The following is a 20,503-nucleotide window of genomic DNA, read 5'->3' as shown; positions in this document are numbered from 1 at the left end:
TGGCTGTAGCGCCCCTGTTTGACCGATTGGCACCAATATTGGAGGGTCTGTCTGAGGTCCCTTACTACATTAGGCCGTCAAATTTGATGAGGATTGGCTGAAGCACGGCTGAGATTTAGATGGTTGATTGAAATGAGCATGGATATGGTGCAGGTTTGTTGTAGCTGGTGGCCATAGCATACAGGTCAAGATATTTTTATGAATTATCCATAAGGGCAATGTCCTGATTGATGTACTACCAGAATGACCTACTTGGGCTGGATATTGTAGAAGTTACAGTAATATGTTATTTATTAAGTTATTAAACATCACAAGGGAATGAAAATGACTATCATTGGGCATTGCATATGTCTTGATTTGGCATGACTCACAGAACTGGCAGTACAAAATATTTTAACCAGTAATATGTCACTAGAACAGAAATGAGATAAATGTAAGTTGAACTGATTTTCAAGGTTTATACAGACATGTTATATTGTTGTAGCGCCCCCGTTTGACCGATCGGCACCAAATTTGGAGGGCCCTTCCGGACTACTATTCTACAGGATATATTAAAGTTTGGTGATGATTGGCTGAGGCAGGCCTGAGATATAGCTGTCTGATTGAATTGGGCATGGCACCTGTATGGTTTGTGTGTGGCTGGTGACTATACCTCATGGAAAGTTTATGATTTTTTTATGAATTATTTATTATGACTGTCTCCTGATTTAAATGATACCAGATTTGTGTAGGTTTGGTGAAAATCCTAGGAGGTTAACGAAATGTCTTGTTTTCAGACCAATATGAATTATGCAAAAACGCAAAGATGCAGAAGCAAGTTCTACATGTTGTTTGATTTGGCATGTCGTACTTAATTGACCGGGCAACAATTAGACTGCCATAACAGGATGGAGATTTAGCGTAGCTCTAATGTGACAGGAGATGTAGGGCAAACCGTAGAGGAGGATACTAAAAAGTCAGACAGAACTACAGGTCAGCAGATGTCAGACAGAACAGAACTTGTTTAGGTCAGATGGTTTGAGTAGAAGGTAGAAATCATGATGTAGATTGTTGAGTGTCGGTCTAACAGGTCAGGAAATGTAGGACAGAATGTAGAACCCTGTGGTGTAGTGCCTGAACCTGACTGAATGCATTGTTTTGGTCAGATGGTCTCAGTAGTAGGTAGAAATCAGGATATAGATTAGTTAGTATCGGTCTAACAGGTCAGCAAATGTAGGACAGAATGTAGAACCCTGTGGTGGAGTGCCTTAGCCTGACTGAATGCATGGTTTGGGTCAGATGGCCTGACTAGTTGGTAGATTTAGGGACCTTCATACCTGGTCTGGTAAGTCTAGATATTACAGAGTTTTCTTTTTTATACTGCCTGTGTAAACATAGGCTGTGTTGCATATTCTTAACAAAGTGCTGAGTTGCGTATTGTGACATGTAACAGCAGTAATATCATGCTGTATCATATTCTAGGTTATACATTTAGACAGGAGAAAGGCTAAAAGTATTGAAGGCATTATTGAAATGGAGCGCTGACTCCACCTGCTGGCCAATTTATTATAAAATTGTAATTGCTGCAGTGTACACAGCCTGAAGAAAGATTGAAGTTTGAAAGATTTGTAAAAGTCAAATGGCAGGAAAATATAAGCAGATTAAAAATATGGACTTAGATGAAGGGAAAGGTGATTAATTTTTTAATTTTTAAATAAACGATAAGCAGATTTCAGCTGCATTAACCAAGGTTGGTCTTAGACATATTAGGACAGTGGCTGTAGTGCCCCCGTTTGACCGATTGCCACCAAACTTGGAAGGTCTTTCTGAAGTCTAGTAACACAGATGTGCGTCAAATTTTGTGAGGATAGGATGAAGCATGCCAGAGATATAGCTATTTTAATAAAATGGGCATGGAAACAGTGTGGCCAGCAGGTGGAGTCAGCGCTCCATTTTAGAAATTTTATTCAATATTTTCAGGCCTTCTTATGTGTAAATTAAGTCTGATAATGTTCTATGAGGCAAATCGGTGAAAAATGAAAGTGAATAAGAAATATGGACTCAGGTGAAGGGAAAGGTAACAATTCTTTCAAGGTTTTATGAGAAATAAGGACATTTCAGCTGAATTTGCTAAGGTGGGTCTTAGAAATATATGGACAGTGGCTGTAGCGCCCCCATTTGACCGATTGGAACCAAAATTGGAGGGTCTGTCTGAGGTCCCTTACTACATTAGGCCGTCAAATTTGATGAGGATTGGCTGAAGCACAGCTGAGCTTTAGATGGTTGATTGAAATGAGCATGGATATGGTGCAGGTTTGTTGTAGCTGGTGGCCATAGCGTACAGGTTAAGATATTTTTATGAATTATCCATAATGGCAATGTCCTGATTGATGTACTACCAGAATGACCTACTTGGGCTGAACATTGTAGAAGTTACAGTAATATGTTATTTATTAAGTTTTTAAACATCACAAGGGAATGAAAATGACTATCATTGGGCATTGCATATGTCTTGATTTGGCATGACTCACAGAACTGGCAGTACAAAATATTTTAACCAGTAACATGTCACTAGAACAGAAATGAGATAAATGTAAGTTGAACTGATTTTCAAGGTTTATACAGACATGTTATGTTGTTGTAGCGCCCCCGTTTGACCGATCGGCACCAAATTTGGAGGGCCCTTCCGGACTACTATTCTACAGGATATATTAAAGTTTGGTGATGATTGGCTGAGGCAGGCCTGAGATATAGCTGTCTGATTGAATTGGGCATGGCACCTGTATGGTTTGTGTGTGGCTGGTGACTATACCTCATGGAAAGTTTATGATTTTTTTATGAATTATTTATTATGACTGTCTCCTGATTTAAATGATACCAGATTTGTGTAGGTTTGGTGAAAATCCTAGGAGGTTAACGAAATGTCTTGTTTTCAGACCAATATGAATTATGCAAAAACGCAAAGATGCAGAAGCAAGTTCTACATGTTGTTTGATTTGGCATGTCGTACTGAATTGACCTGGCAAGAAATGTCGATTGTAGGCTTCACCGTTCTCGAGAAATAGGCAGAAATGCAAAAGTTGTCACTGTTGCGCCCCCATCTGGCCGAGTGAGGTGTCCTTTACAGTTTAGGCAGAGGGTCAGAGCACAAATGTATCACCCAAATTTGATTTAGATTGGTCATTGAGAAGCCTGTGAAATGCCTGCTTGATTTTGATTGGCTGATGGCGGCCACTCTTTAAGGAATAATTACTGCCATTGTAGGTGACTGACCACAGGCTGCTTCCTAGTACATATCTACCAAATTTCAGTTAGATTGGCAAAGGCAGTCAGGAGATATTGCCAGTTTTTAGTTGTAGCGCCCCCTATTGACGAAATGCGGCCCGCCTCGGACCGTGTCCCCAGAATGGTGTAGGGAGGTAGCATTTCAAATTTGGTCAAGGTAGGCCAAGGCACGGCCAAGTTATAGCCGTCAGACCAAAACGGGCCAAATTTGGACATTGTTTGGGCGTGGCTAATGGCCGTAGGATATAAAAATGTCTGAATTTTGTGGATAATTCTTGATCAGCAGAGAATTCTGATTCGTCTGACACCTCATTTGTCTGATTTGGTAGGACAAGCCAGGACTTTAAGGAAAAAGTAGGATTGGCAAATTATGCAAATTAGCAAAAAATCTAAGTAGGCGGAGCTTCATAGTCCAAATGGCAAGTTGGTAGGGCTTTGCTGTCTGTATATGTAGAACAAAGAATTTCGATTGTAGGTCTAACAGGACAGGAGATATCGACCGAAACGTGTTGGGGGGCGCTAAGGCGCCCCCATCTGGCTGGCAGGACTGGGTAGGACAACCTGAGTAGTGGGTAGGAATTGACATCATCTGACCAAGTTTGGTTGGTCTAGCTCTTACAGTTTAGGCTGTACATTCAGTTTTAGGGCAGAAAAATAATAATAATAATAATAATAATAATAATCCTAAGAAAAACAATAATGGTCCATAAGGACTTCGTCCTTTGGACCCTTAATAATAATAATCCTAAGAAAAACAATAATGGTCCATAAGGACTTCGTCCTTTGGACCCTTAATAATCCTAAGAAAAACAATAATGGTCCATAAGGACTTCGTCCTTTGGACCCTTAATAATAATAATCCTAAGAAAAACAATAATGGTCCATAAGGACTTCGTCCTTTGGACCCTTAATAATAATAATAAAAGAGAAAAATCCTAAGAAAAACAATAATGGTCCATAAGCATTTCATGCTTTGGACCCTTAATTACCGCGGTTGATTACCGCAATTCGTAAAACTTGTCGTGCATCAACCTACGGTAGCAAGTCTCCCAGACGCAAGTGCACATGCGCGACATGCAACGTGGGTTTGTTTTGTGTTAGTAAAAGCATAACTTATAGTAATTACAGGAGATTTTTATTGTAAGAGGATGAAGTTTAGTGTACGTGTGGTCGTAATTTGGTTTTCTTCGTCACCACCACCAACTACAATATAGCGCATGTCAAGTAAGTTAACTGTTAGCTTAGTGCAAAGGTCTCCAACTCCGGTCTTGGAGAGCTAATGTCCAGTAGGTTTTCTATTATACCCGGCTTCTGATGAGCCACACCTGTTCTCAGGTAAATACCAGGAACAGGTGTGGCTCATCAGAAGCCAAGTGGGACAGAAAACCTACTGGATAGTAGCTCTCCAGGACCGGAGTTGGAGACCCCTGGCTTATATAGTACATGCTGTTGGAACTTCGGAATGGAGGAAAATGCCTGTGTTTATCTGTCTAACTTGCTAATAGTTTGTCAATAATATAAACTGAAACAGTGTTACCTACTCCTGTAAAAACAGTACACGTTGTCAGTGGTGTAGTGTAACCATGGGCGTAAATTTCATTTAACAGTAGGGGGGGACAATAAATATAAAATTTCTCATGAGCAATTTTTGAAGGGGACACAAATAATACAGTCAAATTGTACTTATATAGATATGTCCCCACAATGAAAAACTTTGCTTCTATCATTATTATTGTAGCATGGAGACTGCGTCATTATGGTTATTTTCAAAGTTTTTCTCAGGTTCAATGACAAAGCAGATTTTTCTTCAAAACTATTTATTGCATTGTTTGTTATGTTGTTTACAGTCAAGCCATCAACATACAATAAAATTTAAAAATGACTGTTTAAATGCATAATAGATATTGATTATACAAAACAAATACAGTGGGGTCAGTTCGGACGTAGCACAGTGCTCATTTAGTAAATGCACAGCTAAACAATATGCTAATTGTGGCTGTTAATGTTAAGTTAACATTATGCCAAGTCGTCACAAATAAAACAATGCATGGGAAATGGCTTTGGCATGTTAGTTGCAGTGCACTATGCAACAAGCTATTGTAAACAAGCTAACGTTAACTAGATAAGTAATATTTTAATCGCCAATATAGCAGATTCGTGGAAAATTACATCGGTAATCAGCATTTTTGCCGCAACTAATTTATGAATGAGTCTGCATCAACTACATTAAAGAGAATCGCTTTATTTAAAGTGAATAAAATACCCTACTTACTGCAGTTCAACATTAATTGAGCCGCAGCCACACACCTGATTCGTGTGTGTAGAGTAGGTGAGATGACCTGTGGCCTGTACTACGAAGCGGGGTTACTGGCTTATCGGGGTAACTTGTTGGATTTAAGGTAGTCTGGGCAAAATGTAAGTGAGCGAATATGAAGTCCATTTAAACTGTGGTACCTTAAATCTGACAAGTTACTCCGATAAGCCAGTAACCCCGCTTCGTAGTACAGGCCACTGGGAAAGCAGGCAGTTGGCCAAACCACTGTGAGGAAGGGGAGGGGGAACTCAACTGTTTCTAAATGCATTTTTTGCGTTTGTTTTTTTTTCTACTTACAGAATTATTTTAGGTATACATACATATATTTTTCACAATAGATTTTTCTTTTTTAATAATTTTTTTTTGGGGGGACAACCCTCGGATAGGGGGGAACATGTCCCCTCCGTCCCCCCCGGGATTTACGCCCATGAGTGTAACACCTGTCACCTTTTGCGTCAGCCTCAGAGTAGGGTGACCAGATAATCCATATCAGGGAAGACACTTTGAACTACTTCTGGTTTTACAAACTACTTTCAAACTGAAAGGCTCCTGTGCTCTGCTAAATAGTTCAGCTCTTCTTGTGCTTTGACTGGTTTGTTTCCTTGACTGAAACTTTCACATTAGCATTAGTGACACATGCATGATTATAGGAGACTGACCAATCAGCACACAGCAAGAACTCAGTGCTCAAGTGAAATCCGGGTCCTTTTAATTGAAATGGTAATTTACAATTCCTGTCCTAGCTCAGAGTGTCCTCCCTGACATGGATTATCTGGTCACCCTAACACAGGGCTCTTCAACTCTGGACCTCGATTCCAAATCCAGGCCGTGTTTTCAGTTCCCCCAGGTATTTGTTTAATAATTACTGATTCTGATTGGTCAGAGGCTTCACACCTGACTGACAGGTAAAGGAAGGCTGGAAAACCAGCAGTGCTCGGACCTCGAGGACCGTGAGTTGAATAACCCTGCCCTAACAGTATAGACCAGTTTGTGTCCTTCTTCCATATGAATTTTCCAGCGTAACGACGATGTTACAGCATTAATTGTATTTGTCTGAAGTTCAGTAAATAGCTGAACTCTTAGAAAATGATATGGTTTTCATATGTTTATATAGGTATTGCCCATGTTATTATTTTAATGTTTATGCAAACAAAAAGTGCATAGTGCTGCTAACTGTATTTCTGGTTTTCATTATAGAGCTTGGTGAAATGATTGCAGTTTGTATCAATACTTTTTGAATATTTTCAGTACATTTAACAATACCGCGATAATACTGAAAACTGATAATTTTGGTCACTATATAATCGTGATGTTAATTTTTCTCTACTTGGTACTGTTATGTTCTTCCTGTAATTGATCAGAGACCCATTTTTATAGATGAACGTAAAATTTCAAGTTGGAAAAATATGGGATTTTTTAGTTGTGTGATTTCTCATGTGCCCCCCTTGGGGAACACCACATAGTCAGTGGCCCCAGGTAATTTGAGTTTGAGACCCCTGCTGTAGATAATTTTCAGCAAAACTAAGACAGGTATAAAAGTGAATTCAGTTGTTTTCTTTTGTTCTAAGTAATTTTATTTAGAGAGAAAATTGTGTATTAGTATGTCACAAACAAAAAAAGGAAAAATTCTCAATTATCAGTGTATCAGTTAATAGGCAATCAGAAACTATGTGGATTATTCTCTATTCACAATCAACTGAACTAATAATAAAAAATGTTTTAGCTATTCTGTCCATACAAGGAATAACAAACTATCAGCCTTTCTATACCATCTACTGAACCATGTTTAATGTCCTGTATAGCCACCTTCTATTCTCAGTGACCATTGAGAGCCGGTTGTCCATTGATCCAATCAGGTTTTTGATTTGATAACGTCTCATCTTAGCTGAGGCAGCTAGGGCCCCTGCCTAGACGCTGCTCTGAGAAGTGTACTGCATGCCACCTTGGTTAATCTCAAGTATTAGTAAGTCCCAGTATTTCTCAATGGGGTTTAAGTCAGGCGATGATGGGAGCCAGGTCACAATTTAATCACTTTCAAGTTGTTTTAATCTATGAGATGATTGATGGGAAGGGGCATTGTCCTGAATATCATAACCTTTTTGAAAGCTTTTCTTGTACAAGTGTTAGAATAAGGTATATTCTAGAAATTGGGTGCAGATCTTGGAGTTTGTGTTTAAACCATCTGCAAGTCTGAGCCGCAAAACCTTCTCGAGACGTGTCCGTACCCATTCTTAACATTGTGTGCCTTATTGAGTGTAAGTAGTGTTTCAGCCCTTGTGACCTTAGCAATGTCACGCAGTACTTCACTTAGTACTTCCAGCAATTCCATTCACATTGCAGCTCTGAAATAAGGTGGCATTTAATACTGATGAGTTTCTGTTTAATTTGATGCAAATCTTTAGCAGGTACTTTGTGTCTTCTGCTTTGTGTCTTCCATCCTCTTTGGCCACAAAATGCTTGATTGTACTGTGATCACATTTTAAGATTTTGGCAATTTCAATTGTTTGGTGACCCTCTGACAGGACTTTAAAATTGTTATGCTCTCTGTAAGGTCCTTTTTGGCCCATCTTAGTAGTAATAATAGTTTGCCTAATAATTCTGCACAGGGAAGAATCCATGATCTCCTAATTAACTCCAAAACAGAAAGTACTCAGACAAAATAGTAAGCATGCTCTGTTTTTAAACAATCCATTGTCAATTGGAGTTTCATTTCGACTGAGAATATTGATCTGAAGAGAAGATGCAAGTAAAATAAACATTTGCACCTAAACAAGGCGAGGGAGGAGGGCGTAAAATCATGTACACTTCTCCAAAGATTCTCCAAAAATTACAGCCCCCCCCCCATTCGGCGATCCATGGGCAACAGTATTAATATTTTACATTAACTGAATTTTCGCTCTTTTTTCCTTGGTGGAATTGCAGAAAACTCCCTGACCCCCATGGGTGATTCTCATAGTGTCACACCTGGATTTGGGGCAATCCCAGACGCTGAAAACAAGAAAAGTCTCACTGTAAGATGGCCAAGGTTACCAAATTTTACAAATAGTTTTGACTTTGTCTCATTTCTGTTGTTCCAGCTATGAGCTTTGAGCCCTGCTTTAGCTGCCTTTAAACAGGTTCTCAGTCAGGGTTAAAAGGAACCTATCAGCGTTTTGCTTTTGTTTTCCAGAGGATTGAGGTCCAGACTCTGTATCACATAGAGCTGCATGTGGCCATCAATACTGTCCCGGAGATGTTCACAAAGTCCAGTATCTTTTACTTCCTTCGAAACACCAGAGGTGAGGAGCTGAGGATGGGACTCAGGAAATTGAAACTGAATATTTGTACCTCTAGTGCTGTGGATTTGATTCTCATGCTAATTCTGTGTGTTGAGGTTGCATATTACCCCCATGTTTATAAGGAATACCTCCTGGTTTACTACCGTTCCTCCGGTGGGTTGGTGTCTTTAACTTGCTTGTTGTTTGCATGCTAATGTCTACCCAGCGTCACACTCTGAGCTTCCTGGAATGGGCTCCAGCTTTTCCTTGAATATAATGTAACATAAGCAGTTACATCAATTAGAGGAAGAATGATTTCCACTGTGTATGTATTATAGAGACCATCATTGAGCCACTGGATATAAACGATGCCAACAACCTGATGCCACAATTGCTGGAGACAGGAATGCTGAATGGACACTCCTTGCTAATGCTGAGGAATATTCTCAGTCATGTATGTAGTACTATACCAGGCCCAGATGTTTCAGACTGAAACCTCAAGGGTATATGTGGGCAGTCTGCTAACACACAGGAGTCAACTGATTAATTGTCCCTGTTACAGGTATGTATACCACAACTCACCATCAATCAGCTAAAGGTCTCTGGGGGTGGCTATCACCAGGGGGAACAGCTAGCCAAAGCCAAGGACTTGCAACACAGGTCTGAAGCAGAGGAATTCACAGAGCCAAAACCCATGGAATCATACAGTGTGCACACGATTCGGGATGAACTTCTGAACAGCGTCCACAAGTTCCACAGCCACATTGATAGAACTTTCCAGCAGCTGGAAGGTCTGTGCACGTTTGTTGATGTTTGTTACTGGAGGAAGATGTCTGTTCATTAACATGTTTCAGTACATGGGTCAAGTATGTAATTTCAGGCATGTTAGTTTAAGGGTGGTGGCCTGGTTCCACAGGTGAGATCAAGCTCTTTATTCCTGAGATGGACCTGGCCCAGGAGGCAGATCTGTTGGCTTCCATGTCAGAGGTTGTGGAGAAGTTGGAACAATGTGTGGTAAATTGGCAGACTCAGATCTTCATAGTCATTGAGGAACAGCGGAAGAAGAAACCACAGGTGAGGTCAAACCACCACCAGTGTTTATGATGTTTGCTTTCTGTGGATGCTTTGGGTATAATTATGCCTTTTCCCCACCCCTGCCCCAAGGCCCCAGGCCCCATGGCAGAAATAGACTTCTGGCGAGAACGTGCTGCTGTCCTGAGTGCCTTGAACGAGCAGCTGAAGATGCCTGTGGTGAGGAAGGTCTTGGATACAGTGAACCTTGCCAACCCGGTCGTCATGCAGAACCTGGAATTGACCATGTTGGATCTTGGCAAGTTGCATGTAGAAGCAGTGGAGAATGTGCGCTTCCTCAGCACTTTGGAGAGGCACTTCAAGGTCTGAAGGCATGAAGAGATCATACTTTATGTCTGCTGTATGAGATTGTTTGTAGTTTTTGTTTACGTGTGACCCTTCATTCTATATTTAATGCCTGGGGGGTATTCCATGAAAGTAGCTAAAGAAAGCCAGACATTCCCGAAAAAGTCAGACTCAAACTGGCGCCATCTGTAAACTTAGCCTCATGTCGGTCCACTATCACAGTTCAGCTTTAATTAATCAAGGTTCATACAAGACAGACTTGCATAGTCTCACTTAGTGTGCACACCTGAGATATTTAAGCCCAAATGAACGGATGAACGATAGATTGATCAAATTAGTTGGAAAGCGTGTAAGACGAGAGCGGTGTTTTTTTCCGTCACAGAACGAACCCTGCTGATGGAGCTGTATGAAAAAAACAAAGATGTAATCGCTAAAAAAGGCAATACTGTGGCCATAAATAAAGCCAGGGAGTTGGCTTGGCAAAGAATTGCAGACAGGCTAAATGCGTAAGTTATGTAAATGTTACAAGTGCCTAGTACAGTGGCACGGAGGTACAGTGGTTTATGCTGTCACCTTACACCGCGAAAGTCCTAGTTCAATCCCCATAGCCAAGTTTATCTGTCATTCTTACTGTATAATATTATTCTGTATTATTTAATCTCTGTAAAATACTTTTAATTGTGAAATGTTCTGCACAAATAACCGTATCTTGTCTTAGTAAAATAACAAAAAAACTTTCAAAGTAGACAGTGACTAAACAAAATATAAAAATATCTTCCTGTTCATATTATTTTAACAGATTTTTTTTTTCCCCCCAATAACTGTCATTGCCTTTCAAATTTGACCTTTGTAGCATGGGTACGCTTTTAATTTTATTATTTTAGTATTGATTAGAATGCTGAGATGTGATTTTATAGGCTTTATTATATTTATTACGTGACATGAATAGTGAGAGCGTGGAATTTTGTCAGACGGAATGATCTTTTGGAAATCTGTTCTCACACGTTGGACGTTCTTTGAGACAATGCTTAACTAAGTGAGACAGTTAACCTGGTCCAGAGCAGACTTGTTCACAAGTTACCATGGTAGCTCAGCAAGGATTCATTTTAGACACGTTGATGGAACAGAACTCCCATTTAAATGAGTCAGACTTGTCGAAATAAATCAGACTTTCCCTTAATCCTGCTTTGTGGAATACCCCCCTGTTCAAAATTATTAATCAATTTTGGTTCACCAGGTGCTGTTGCTCCCTCAAAGGTTTTGTGGTTGTTGATTTGGAGCTCTATGTGTGAAGTTTGCATGTTCTCCCCATGCAGTTCCCTCCCACAATCTGAAAACATTCTGTTTAGGTGCAGCAAAGGCTGTAAATTGCAACTAGTTGAGTGTGATTTTAAATGTGTGTTTGTGAGTTATCTTCTATAAACCAGTGTGTCTCCATAATTTCCTGAATCATTCTCGAAAAATGTACAGATTCATGGGTATTGAACTTGTTGTTCTTCCCCAGAACCTGGCCACGGGGACAGACTTTCGTGTGGTCCTGGAGACTATCCCAGTGATGATGAATGGCATCCGCATGGTGTGGATCATCTCCAGCCACTACAACAAGGATGAGCGGCTGGTGCCGCTGATGGAGCGCATCGCCTGGGAGCTTTCGGAACGGGTGGCAAGGGTGGTCAACGTCCGCTCCATCTTCAGGTGAGCTCCCTGCTCAACTTACACAGCTCCTCACTTCATGACTGTCCATATTTATCTTTCTTATGCAAAAGCACAGACTTCAACCCAGACCATCCATATTCCATATCCACCAACAGAACAGGGTTGTGGTGACTTCAACACTAAGTTAACTATCGATATAATATGTTTAATAATACAAGTGCTGTCTAATATATGACATTCTACATATACAGTCTTGGCAGTTACCTTCGAAAAGAGCTTCGGCTTTGTGGATGAAATGTAAGCAACATGTCTTGTATATGTTTGGCTATTAAGTTCGGCTGGATTTGTAACTTTGGACAATAAGTCCAAGTACCTTAACTGCTTATTTTGCAATAAATCAACCTTTGTATAATAGTTTTTTTTTATCTTTTAAATATATGCAGCAATTAGCAGCTAGTTTATTGTCCTCATTTATTTTCTGATGATTAACCTTGGGCAGCGACAGGCGAGATGTGGCAAAAGCCAAAGCCCGCGACGGGAAGCAGGTGCTGGAGCTGTGGAAAAGCTGCTACTTGGACGTGCGCGCAAAGATCGAGATGTCGGGGCGCGACTCGCGCTGGGAGTTTGACCGCAAGAAGCTGTTTGAAAGGACGGACTATATGGCCACCATCTGCCAGGATATTTACGACATATTGCAGGTGGCCTGAGCCCATTCGCCTTTACATAGCACAGCCAGGCTGTCCTTCTGCATAGTGAGGAGCTCGGCCACATGGTGATGGAAGCTGGCTGCCGGCCCATTAGTTTGCTGATGCTCTAGATTAGTGCTTCCCAAACTGATTGGAGGTACCACAGGTACTTGTCTAGCAAAGAGGTTTTTACGCTAGCATGGTGGAACCTAAAAAATACCGATGGGATTCCTTGAGACAAGAGTTTTGAGATCCATTGTCTTAGATTAAAATAAATGAAATATACTCATCATGCATTTTATGTACATTTATTTATTTGCCTCCTTACCTGGAAGAGGAGAGATTTCCTAATTGGTTAAAGCTGTTTTTTGATTGCAAGATGAACTTAAGATATTATAGATGTTTATATTAGTTAATCAAAGTAATGCTTAATCTTTTCAGTGGAAAATGTATGTGTGTGAAGGCTGTGTTGTGGTTTGCAGATTCAAGAGGAGTTCTGCAACATTTTTGGCCCAGAGCTGAAGGCAGTGACAGGCGAACCCAAACAGATCGACGAGGTGCTCAGCCGGGTGGATGACTTGGTGCTACCCATGGAAGAGCTCAGCTTTAACCCATTCAGCATCGATAGTGCGAGCAGCTGGAAGCTGATCATGCAGGACTTCAGGACTAAAGTCCAGGTGAGCACAAGAACTTTTTAAGAGCCTCTCCTGCATTCCTATGTCATTCCCTTACATTTGGCCCTGACTATTGCTAACCATCCCTCCCCCCCTTCCCACTGACCTGCTTCACCATCTGCAAAGACTATAGAGGGAATAGCCATCAAATTCATAAACCAGTCTTTCAAGACGCTGCGCTCAGCAGACACGGCCTTTGACATGCTGCTGAAGTTCAAGCATATTCGCTCCAGGGACACCATTAACACCCAGATGATGAAGAAGTTCAATGACATCCTGGCACAATATTGCAAAGAGGTATTTTTAACTGTCATTCTATTATTGGTATCGGTTTATGTAATATTCCTGCACTAAGGCAACATAGTAGCCTTGTCAGTGTGTTATGACCATCATAGACACTGTATCATGTCTTCAATGTCACTACTAAGGGCATCTGCATTTATAAGCCCTACAAATTGTACAGCCTTTAAAATTAATGTGAATAAGTGCTCATTTTAGCAGACTGCTAGGTAACTCCGTAAAAATTACATAAGCAGTGAATCTCACCTGGAAGTGCTCCACTTGGGGGCAGCGTGTGGCTCAGTGGGCTAAGCCTCTGTGCCTGCGGTCAGAAAGTCGCTGGTTTCAGTCCGGCCTCAGCACATCTGCAGGTCCTTGAGCAAGGCCCTTAACCCCCACCTCTGTGGGTACAGCTTGCTCTTACCTACAGCAACCAAGTTGTGGGAGGCATAAAGAAAATTTCCCCACAGAATTTAAAAACAAGGTTCAATTATAAGCCATCATAAATAATCCATATCTTGTTTTTCATCATGTTCTTATAGAGCTTTAATGTATTATTATCATTTTAGGCTGCTTTTCTTGTTTCTAGTTTCCCTCCATTAATGTTTCTGGTGGTAGGTGGATACTATCAACAGGCTGTTTGAGCAGGACAAGGACAATCCCCCACTGAACAAAAACCAGCCACCTGTAGCCGGAAGCATTTACTGGGAGCGCTCACTCTTCCATCGGATCAAACACACCATCATCCGCTTCCTCGAAGTGCCAGAGATGTTAGAGGGAGAGCAGGGCAAAGCGGTACATCATGTTGTCTTCCTTAGTTCGAGGTTTCCATTCGTGATTCTCGGTGGCTCTGATGTAATGTCACAAGTGTTTGACGGTTTAAACTCAGGGAAAGTGTTTGAATATTTGAACTAGTATTTGAATGAAGATTATTGTCTGGTGTAGGCCAAGCAGAAGTACCTGGAAGTAGGGATGAAAATGAAGGAATATGAGGTGAAGAAGCATGAGCGTTGGCAAGAAGAAACAAAGCGGATCGTCCCCTTGCTGATGAAAAGAACCATATTAATCACCCGCAGCAGCTCAGAGACCGGCACTAGGGACCTGGCCGCCCCTGAGCTGGTGAAGTCACCTCATAGTCTCTCAAACACTTTCGCTGCTCACAACGAACAGTGTTTTTCAGTTGTATTCAAAATGGTCATTGTACTGGCTACTTATTTTTTGTTCAGATTTTGCCTGTGGGGGACCAAGATGCGGAGAGGGAGGTTTGCTTTTTGGTAAACTTTCCACTTGAGCTGAAGGAGATCATCTCTGAGAGCAAGTATATGGAACGACTGGGATTCCCTGTGCCTGACCTTGCACGCAACGTGGCATTGCAGGAGGAGAGGTTCCTCAGGTAGGTATCTCAGCTCTACTCACTGAAACACAGCATGTAGGTATAGCAGCATTGCAGGTCCAAATCCAATATCCACACACTGAAATACACGCCATGTGCTATGTGCCCAAACATCTTGCTTGAAGGTCTGTTGATGGGCTGAAGAACCTGGTGAACCGCTACCAAACCCTGATAGATTTCCTGGACGACGCCGAGTTTCTCCTTTTGGCTGAGCAAATCCACGATCTGAGGAGGGTGATGCGCGCTGGGCACAGGCAGCTCAACTGGAACGCCCTCGGTAACCCATGGCCCACATCCATAATCTGTCACTTCAGCACTCTGACACCTAGTAAAGTTCTGCACATTGGGTGTATTATTACAAAGTACTAGAAGAACCAAGAAGTAATGCTGACCTTTACTTGTTTTTGATGCCAAAATCTGGTTCACGATTAATACATTTAGAAAAAGTTGAGAAGTGCTGTAGAACATAATATATTAGAATCTGTGACATTATAATGGTTTTTGGTTCTGTGGGTCAGGACTCTGTGGCCAGCAGAATAACCATGCCAGTGTTGGACCCTTGACAAGGTGTTTAACCCCAACTACTTTTCTAGGGATGTCTCATTATGGTGGTTTTCTGTGTTCTCTGTTATATGTGTGTGTTTGTTCCCTGTAGGCATCTCTGAGTTCATCAGTCGAGGTGCCCTGGCCATCTCTAAGTTTGAGTCACTAGTTAACCAAATTAAGAAGAACGAGAGGGATATTGAAGTCAAATTGCAATCCATCGAATCTGCAAACCTGTTCAAGTTCCCAACCCCTGACAGAGCACAGGGGCTACCAGGTGTGACACTGCTTTTTCGGTTCAGGTTGATGTTTGTCTACATATGCAGATTGTCCCTCAGGGCACATCAGTAAGAAGCATTTTCACAATCCTTTGTTTTGTTTACAGAATATTGGACTTATATTTGCATTTTGTCAATTTCTACATTTTTTATTATATTGGGACACTTTTATGCAATTTATGCTCACTATATTATACACACAGTGTGCGCTGAAGATCTCCTGGACAGTGGCCTCTGCCAGAGGCTCCCAGTGCACCCTCACTATGCGTTTAGGTCTGCCGGGTCTATCTGGCATTCTCCCCCGCTATCTGATCCAACTCACCAACAGGTGGTGATCACTTGACAGCTCAGCTCCTCTCTTTCACGAAAGTATCCAAAACATGCAGTCGCAGATCTGACGATTACAAAATGGATCATCGAACTGCGGCATAGGGTACTCTGGTGCCAGGTGTATTCATGAACCCCCTTAGGTTCAAACATGGGCTTTCGATTTAGCAGGCGATCTACGTTCCTACCCTCACCTATGGTCACAAACTTTGGGTAGTGACTGAAAGAATGAGATTGTGGGTACAGGCGGTAGAAATGAGTTTCCTTCATAGGGTGTCTGGGTTCAGCCTTAGAGATCAGCTCAGACATTCGGCAGAAGTTCAGAGTAGTGCTCCTGCTCCTCCACATCGAAAGGAACCAGTTGAGGTGGTTCTGACATCTTAGAGATCAGCTCAGACATTCGGCAGAAGTTCAGAGTAGTGCTCCTGCTCCTCCACATCGAAAGGAACCAGTTGAGGTGGTTCTGACATCTATCTGAGATGCCTCCCTGGGGAGGTGTTTCAGGCATGTCCAACTGAGAAGAGACCTGGGGCAAACCCAGGACACGCTGGAGAGATTACATCTTTTGGCTGGCCTGGGAACACCTTGATATTCACCCAGAGGAGGTGGCTGGGGAGAGGGAGGTCTGGGCATCCCTGCTTAGACTGCTCCCCTCAGGTCCTGGCCTCAAATAAGTGGTGGAGAATGAATGAATGAATGAATGAATGAATGAATCACATATTCCATATTATGACATCACATATGCACCAAATCCTTGGGCCTGAGATCTGTAACACTCTCCTAGATCCAGCTATCCAAGGCTAAGGGGTGGCAGCATCTGCTCTTTTCTATGTAGCGCTCTTGTCTCTTCAGGAGTGAAGGAGTTTTGTGAGCTGATTGAGCAGGAGAGAGCCAAGGATGTGAACCTCCTGAGCAGGAAGTACAGTGCCATCGGCCCCCTGCTGACCAAAATGGAGAGCCTAATTATGCAGACCAACAGCGGTAAAGCAAAGCGAATGGCCCCGTATTATGGCCATTGGGAACGCAAGGTCTGTGATGCCCTCATCAAAATGTTGCAAAGGTGGGGTCCCCCAACATCAGTAGCCTGGCTCAGACAGGGTTCTCTGCTGAGCTTTGCTCACTAACGTCTTCTCTTCGTCAATAGGAACTTTCAGGGTTTCAGTGCAGCCCTGTTGGGTGACGTTGCTCTGTTTAAGATCGAGACGATCCTCTCTGCCCCAGAAATCATACTGCATCCAAAAAGCAGTGAGGTGTACAAGCTTATAATGCAATGTGTCCGAGACTGCGTGGAGAGCACCAGGGTGAGCCAGATAATACAATTTACATAGTAACATACAATTAATTAAAAGGCTTATGAACATCAAACAGTGAATAAAAAAATTGTGTATTTACTACTTGAGGTTTTCCAGGGGGACACTTGGAGAATATCACTTAACAGAGCAATGCAGATCATAATATAAGAAAGATAATAAATTATCCAAGACAAAACAGCAGTGAATTAACCAACAAGGAAAATATTCTCAGATCAGGTTGGGCTATGCCTAGAACTTATCCCATGCAATATAGGGCATGAGGCAGGGATACAACCTGGATGGGATGCCAGTCTTTACATGAGAAAATGTTACATATAGTTCTTTAAAATATATGAATGTACTTTGTCATTTTACCTTGCCAGCGGTTTGTTCGCTGGATGCATGGAACCTGCATAGAGTGCCGCCCTCAACGCGTTGACAGTGAGGATGAACCTGTGGTGTTCAGTTTCTACACCGACATGTGCCAGCACCCAGAGGTTAATGAACAGGCCCTGGCCATCTCCCAGAATGCACAGCGCCTACTGAGCGCCGTGAGTCGCTACCTTGGCCGCTGGAAGCGGTACCGGCCCCTGTGGAAGCTGGATAAGGCCATTGTCATGGAGAAATTTGCAGCCAAGAAACCTACTTGTGTTGCCTATGACGAGAAGCTTCAGTTCTATGCTCGAGTCAGCCAGGAGGTGGCAGCACAGCCCCTTTTGAGGGATGAGCACATAATCCGGCTCAATTTAGAGCCCCTGGCCCACAGTGTACAGGAGAATATCCAAGCCTGGCTCAGCTCCCTTGGACGTCTGCTCAACCAGTCTGCCCAGGAGGACCTCTTCAGCCTGCGCGACAGGCTGCAGGTACTGTACCTTTAATTGGGGCCAGCCTGGTAAAGTGAATTGCTTTTCATGGAAAAGGTAGTGTCTCTAATTTCCCCATCACCCTGAGAAATGAATATTGAATCAGCTGAAATGTTTTCCAAGATGCGTAAACTGGATAATCTCTGCTAATATGTGTAATGTAGAGAACATGAATGAATCTGGGTGTAGTTTTTTTATGTCTGTGCTCTTTTGCTTGTGTGTTTATGTATGTTTGCCCTTCAGAGGCTGTCAGAGTGTCTGAAGAGGAGGCCAGGCACATTAAAGGACCTGAAATTTGTGCTGGGCACAATCACTGACATAAGAGACATGTCGCTGTCAATGGAGATGCAATTCATCGACATTCAGGAGAGATACAGGACCCTGGGCATGTACAGAGTGGCGGTGAGCCTCCTTAATGCATTCATCCCAAGACCCAGTATAGCTGGTGGGAGTGTGTTCCTGTTAAAGAATGGAGGGGATTCTTCTTCTTCTTCTTCTTCCTCACACTGACCCTGCATTGGATAAGTGTTTATGCAAGACTGATGGTTAGATTATTATTTATTTGTATTAGTTTTTTTTTATTTATTATTTTTTTTTTTTTTTACAAAGTCCACCAATAACATTCAGTACTTTGAACATGCACAATCCTAGTAATTTTTTTTATTGAAAGCAAATTTACAGAACTGTATATTCAATGCTTTTGTTGTTGCTTTGTTACCAAGGTGACAGAAGAGGAGATGGTGCTTGTGGGGAACATCAGGCAGCTGTGGAACGACTTGCTAGCTGAGTCACGACAAGTGGACCGCAGCTTGGGTCAAGTCAAGAAGAAGTTCACCGAAGTAAGTAACCCCACCCACCATCTACATTTTAATATGAGACAGACATCATTTGTAAAATAGTATAAGTGTGTACAATTAGAAATGTAGCCATTGTACTGAACATCTCATGATTCCCAAGAAACTCACTCCCAGCCTTCATTTTTATGTGTCCCCAGATCACGAAGGAGCAGATTCAGACATTCAAGCAGGAGCTCTCGGTGTTTGCAGAGAACTTCAGCATCCGGGGCCCGGGTGTAGCAGGGGATGACATGGAGAAAGGTGAGTCTCCACCCCAGCACCTTGTAGACTCCAAAGACTGCAGAGCTGATCTGGGTACTCTTCTCCGCTGGCAGGAGTGGCCATGCTGAAATTGTATGAGGCGGAGCTTACAAGCATAGAGACCAGCCGCCAGGAGCTGAGTAACGCAGAAAAGCTCTTCGACCTGCCCTTCACCAAGTACCCAGAGCTGCTGGATGTGCAGAAGGAGATAAGAGGCCTGCAGCAGATCTACCACATCTACAAGGCCCAGAAGGTAAGTGGACAGCAGGATCAACTGTAGACAGAGTGGCAGATGTAATCATTGTAAACCACTGTAGGAGTCCTACTGAAAGGCCGCAGATTCTCTGTCATGGTGATTCCAATGAGTTTTCAAAATAAAGGTCATCATGGCTTCCTCCTTATTACCTCTAATCTAATCTAATGAACTGCATTATAACTGCATGATATATAAAATAGGTGTACATATAATATATAGTAACTGCATTGTAAGTGATCTGATGAAAATCGCTAAACATGCCTGATGCTTCTTAAATTTCCCAATTTCTTCTGCGCCGCCCTCTGCAATTACCAGCGTGATCAGTGGCACCATGCCAAATTCAGATTTTTGATATCTGAATTTTAATATATTTTTATTTTATTGCTATTTTTTATTGTCTTTTCCTGTGTTATGGGTTTCTTTAAAAGTTCACGACAGCAGGTATGCACACACTCAAAACTCTACTGCACATCAGTATATCAAGTAATTAACAGTCTGTTGTTAGTAGAGCATCAGGATCAATCCCTTTTAGAAATGTGTGTGAAAACGAACAAATAAATGATTATTTATACACAGTTGCTTTTGATAAATACAGGCATAGTTTGCCTTGTAAGACAGTTGGCTAGTACCAGCTAAATGTAGCGGTCCCTCAGTCCGGCTGTTTAGCCTTCTGACTTGCTACCTAGTCATGACTTGTAATCGCATAGCATCCTGTTTAATATTAGTAAAGGAGAACTCTGTGAATATCATGACAGTGAGCTGATTTTGTTTTTATGACCACTGTCACATGTTATAGTTAGCAAAACACTGAATTCAAGAAAAAATTCAGTATTTTAAAAAAAACTGTCAAATTACAGAAAATTGTCATTATTTATTTATTTGTTTGTTTGTCTGTTTGTTTATTGGGGGAGCACTCTAATTGTGCCCCCTCAGAATTTTGGCTTACA

The 20,503-nt window shown here is 41.9% G+C and overlaps 1 protein-coding gene across 2 annotated transcripts in view; it reads left to right on the top strand.

The window, feature by feature from the left end:
• The window catches only part of dnah10 (dynein axonemal heavy chain 10), an 89,120-nt gene that overhangs the window by 39,146 nt on the left and 29,471 nt on the right, over window positions 1-20,503 (top strand). The window contains exons 3-24 of one of the 2 annotated variants that reach the window (XM_023804405.2): window positions 8,501-8,589; window positions 8,748-8,856; window positions 9,174-9,289; window positions 9,398-9,626; window positions 9,752-9,909; window positions 10,000-10,230; window positions 11,717-11,907; window positions 12,368-12,566; window positions 13,037-13,231; window positions 13,355-13,525; window positions 14,126-14,302; window positions 14,453-14,626; window positions 14,734-14,900; window positions 15,026-15,177; window positions 15,556-15,720; window positions 16,901-17,108; window positions 17,193-17,349; window positions 17,724-18,203; window positions 18,447-18,605; window positions 18,926-19,042; window positions 19,198-19,300; window positions 19,375-19,553. In XM_023804405.2, coding sequence (XP_023660173.1) covers window positions 8,501-8,589; window positions 8,748-8,856; window positions 9,174-9,289; window positions 9,398-9,626; window positions 9,752-9,909; window positions 10,000-10,230; window positions 11,717-11,907; window positions 12,368-12,566; window positions 13,037-13,231; window positions 13,355-13,525; window positions 14,126-14,302; window positions 14,453-14,626; window positions 14,734-14,900; window positions 15,026-15,177; window positions 15,556-15,720; window positions 16,901-17,108; window positions 17,193-17,349; window positions 17,724-18,203; window positions 18,447-18,605; window positions 18,926-19,042; window positions 19,198-19,300; window positions 19,375-19,553 — 3,926 coding nt within the window. Of the gene's footprint in view, window positions 1-8,500; window positions 8,590-8,747; window positions 8,857-9,173; window positions 9,290-9,397; window positions 9,627-9,751; window positions 9,910-9,999; window positions 10,231-11,716; window positions 11,908-12,367; window positions 12,567-12,634; window positions 12,721-13,036; window positions 13,232-13,354; window positions 13,526-14,125; window positions 14,303-14,452; window positions 14,627-14,733; window positions 14,901-15,025; window positions 15,178-15,555; window positions 15,721-16,900; window positions 17,109-17,192; window positions 17,350-17,723; window positions 18,204-18,446; window positions 18,606-18,925; window positions 19,043-19,197; window positions 19,301-19,374; window positions 19,554-20,503 lie in introns of those variants that run through there. The other variant, XM_023804407.2, reaches the window with a different exon arrangement.

This window comes from Paramormyrops kingsleyae, chromosome 2, assembly GCF_048594095.1.
Source record: "Paramormyrops kingsleyae isolate MSU_618 chromosome 2, PKINGS_0.4, whole genome shotgun sequence".
Classification (NCBI taxonomy): Eukaryota; Metazoa; Chordata; class Actinopteri; order Osteoglossiformes; family Mormyridae; genus Paramormyrops; species Paramormyrops kingsleyae.
This window is presented reverse-complemented; position numbering and strand designations above follow the sequence as displayed.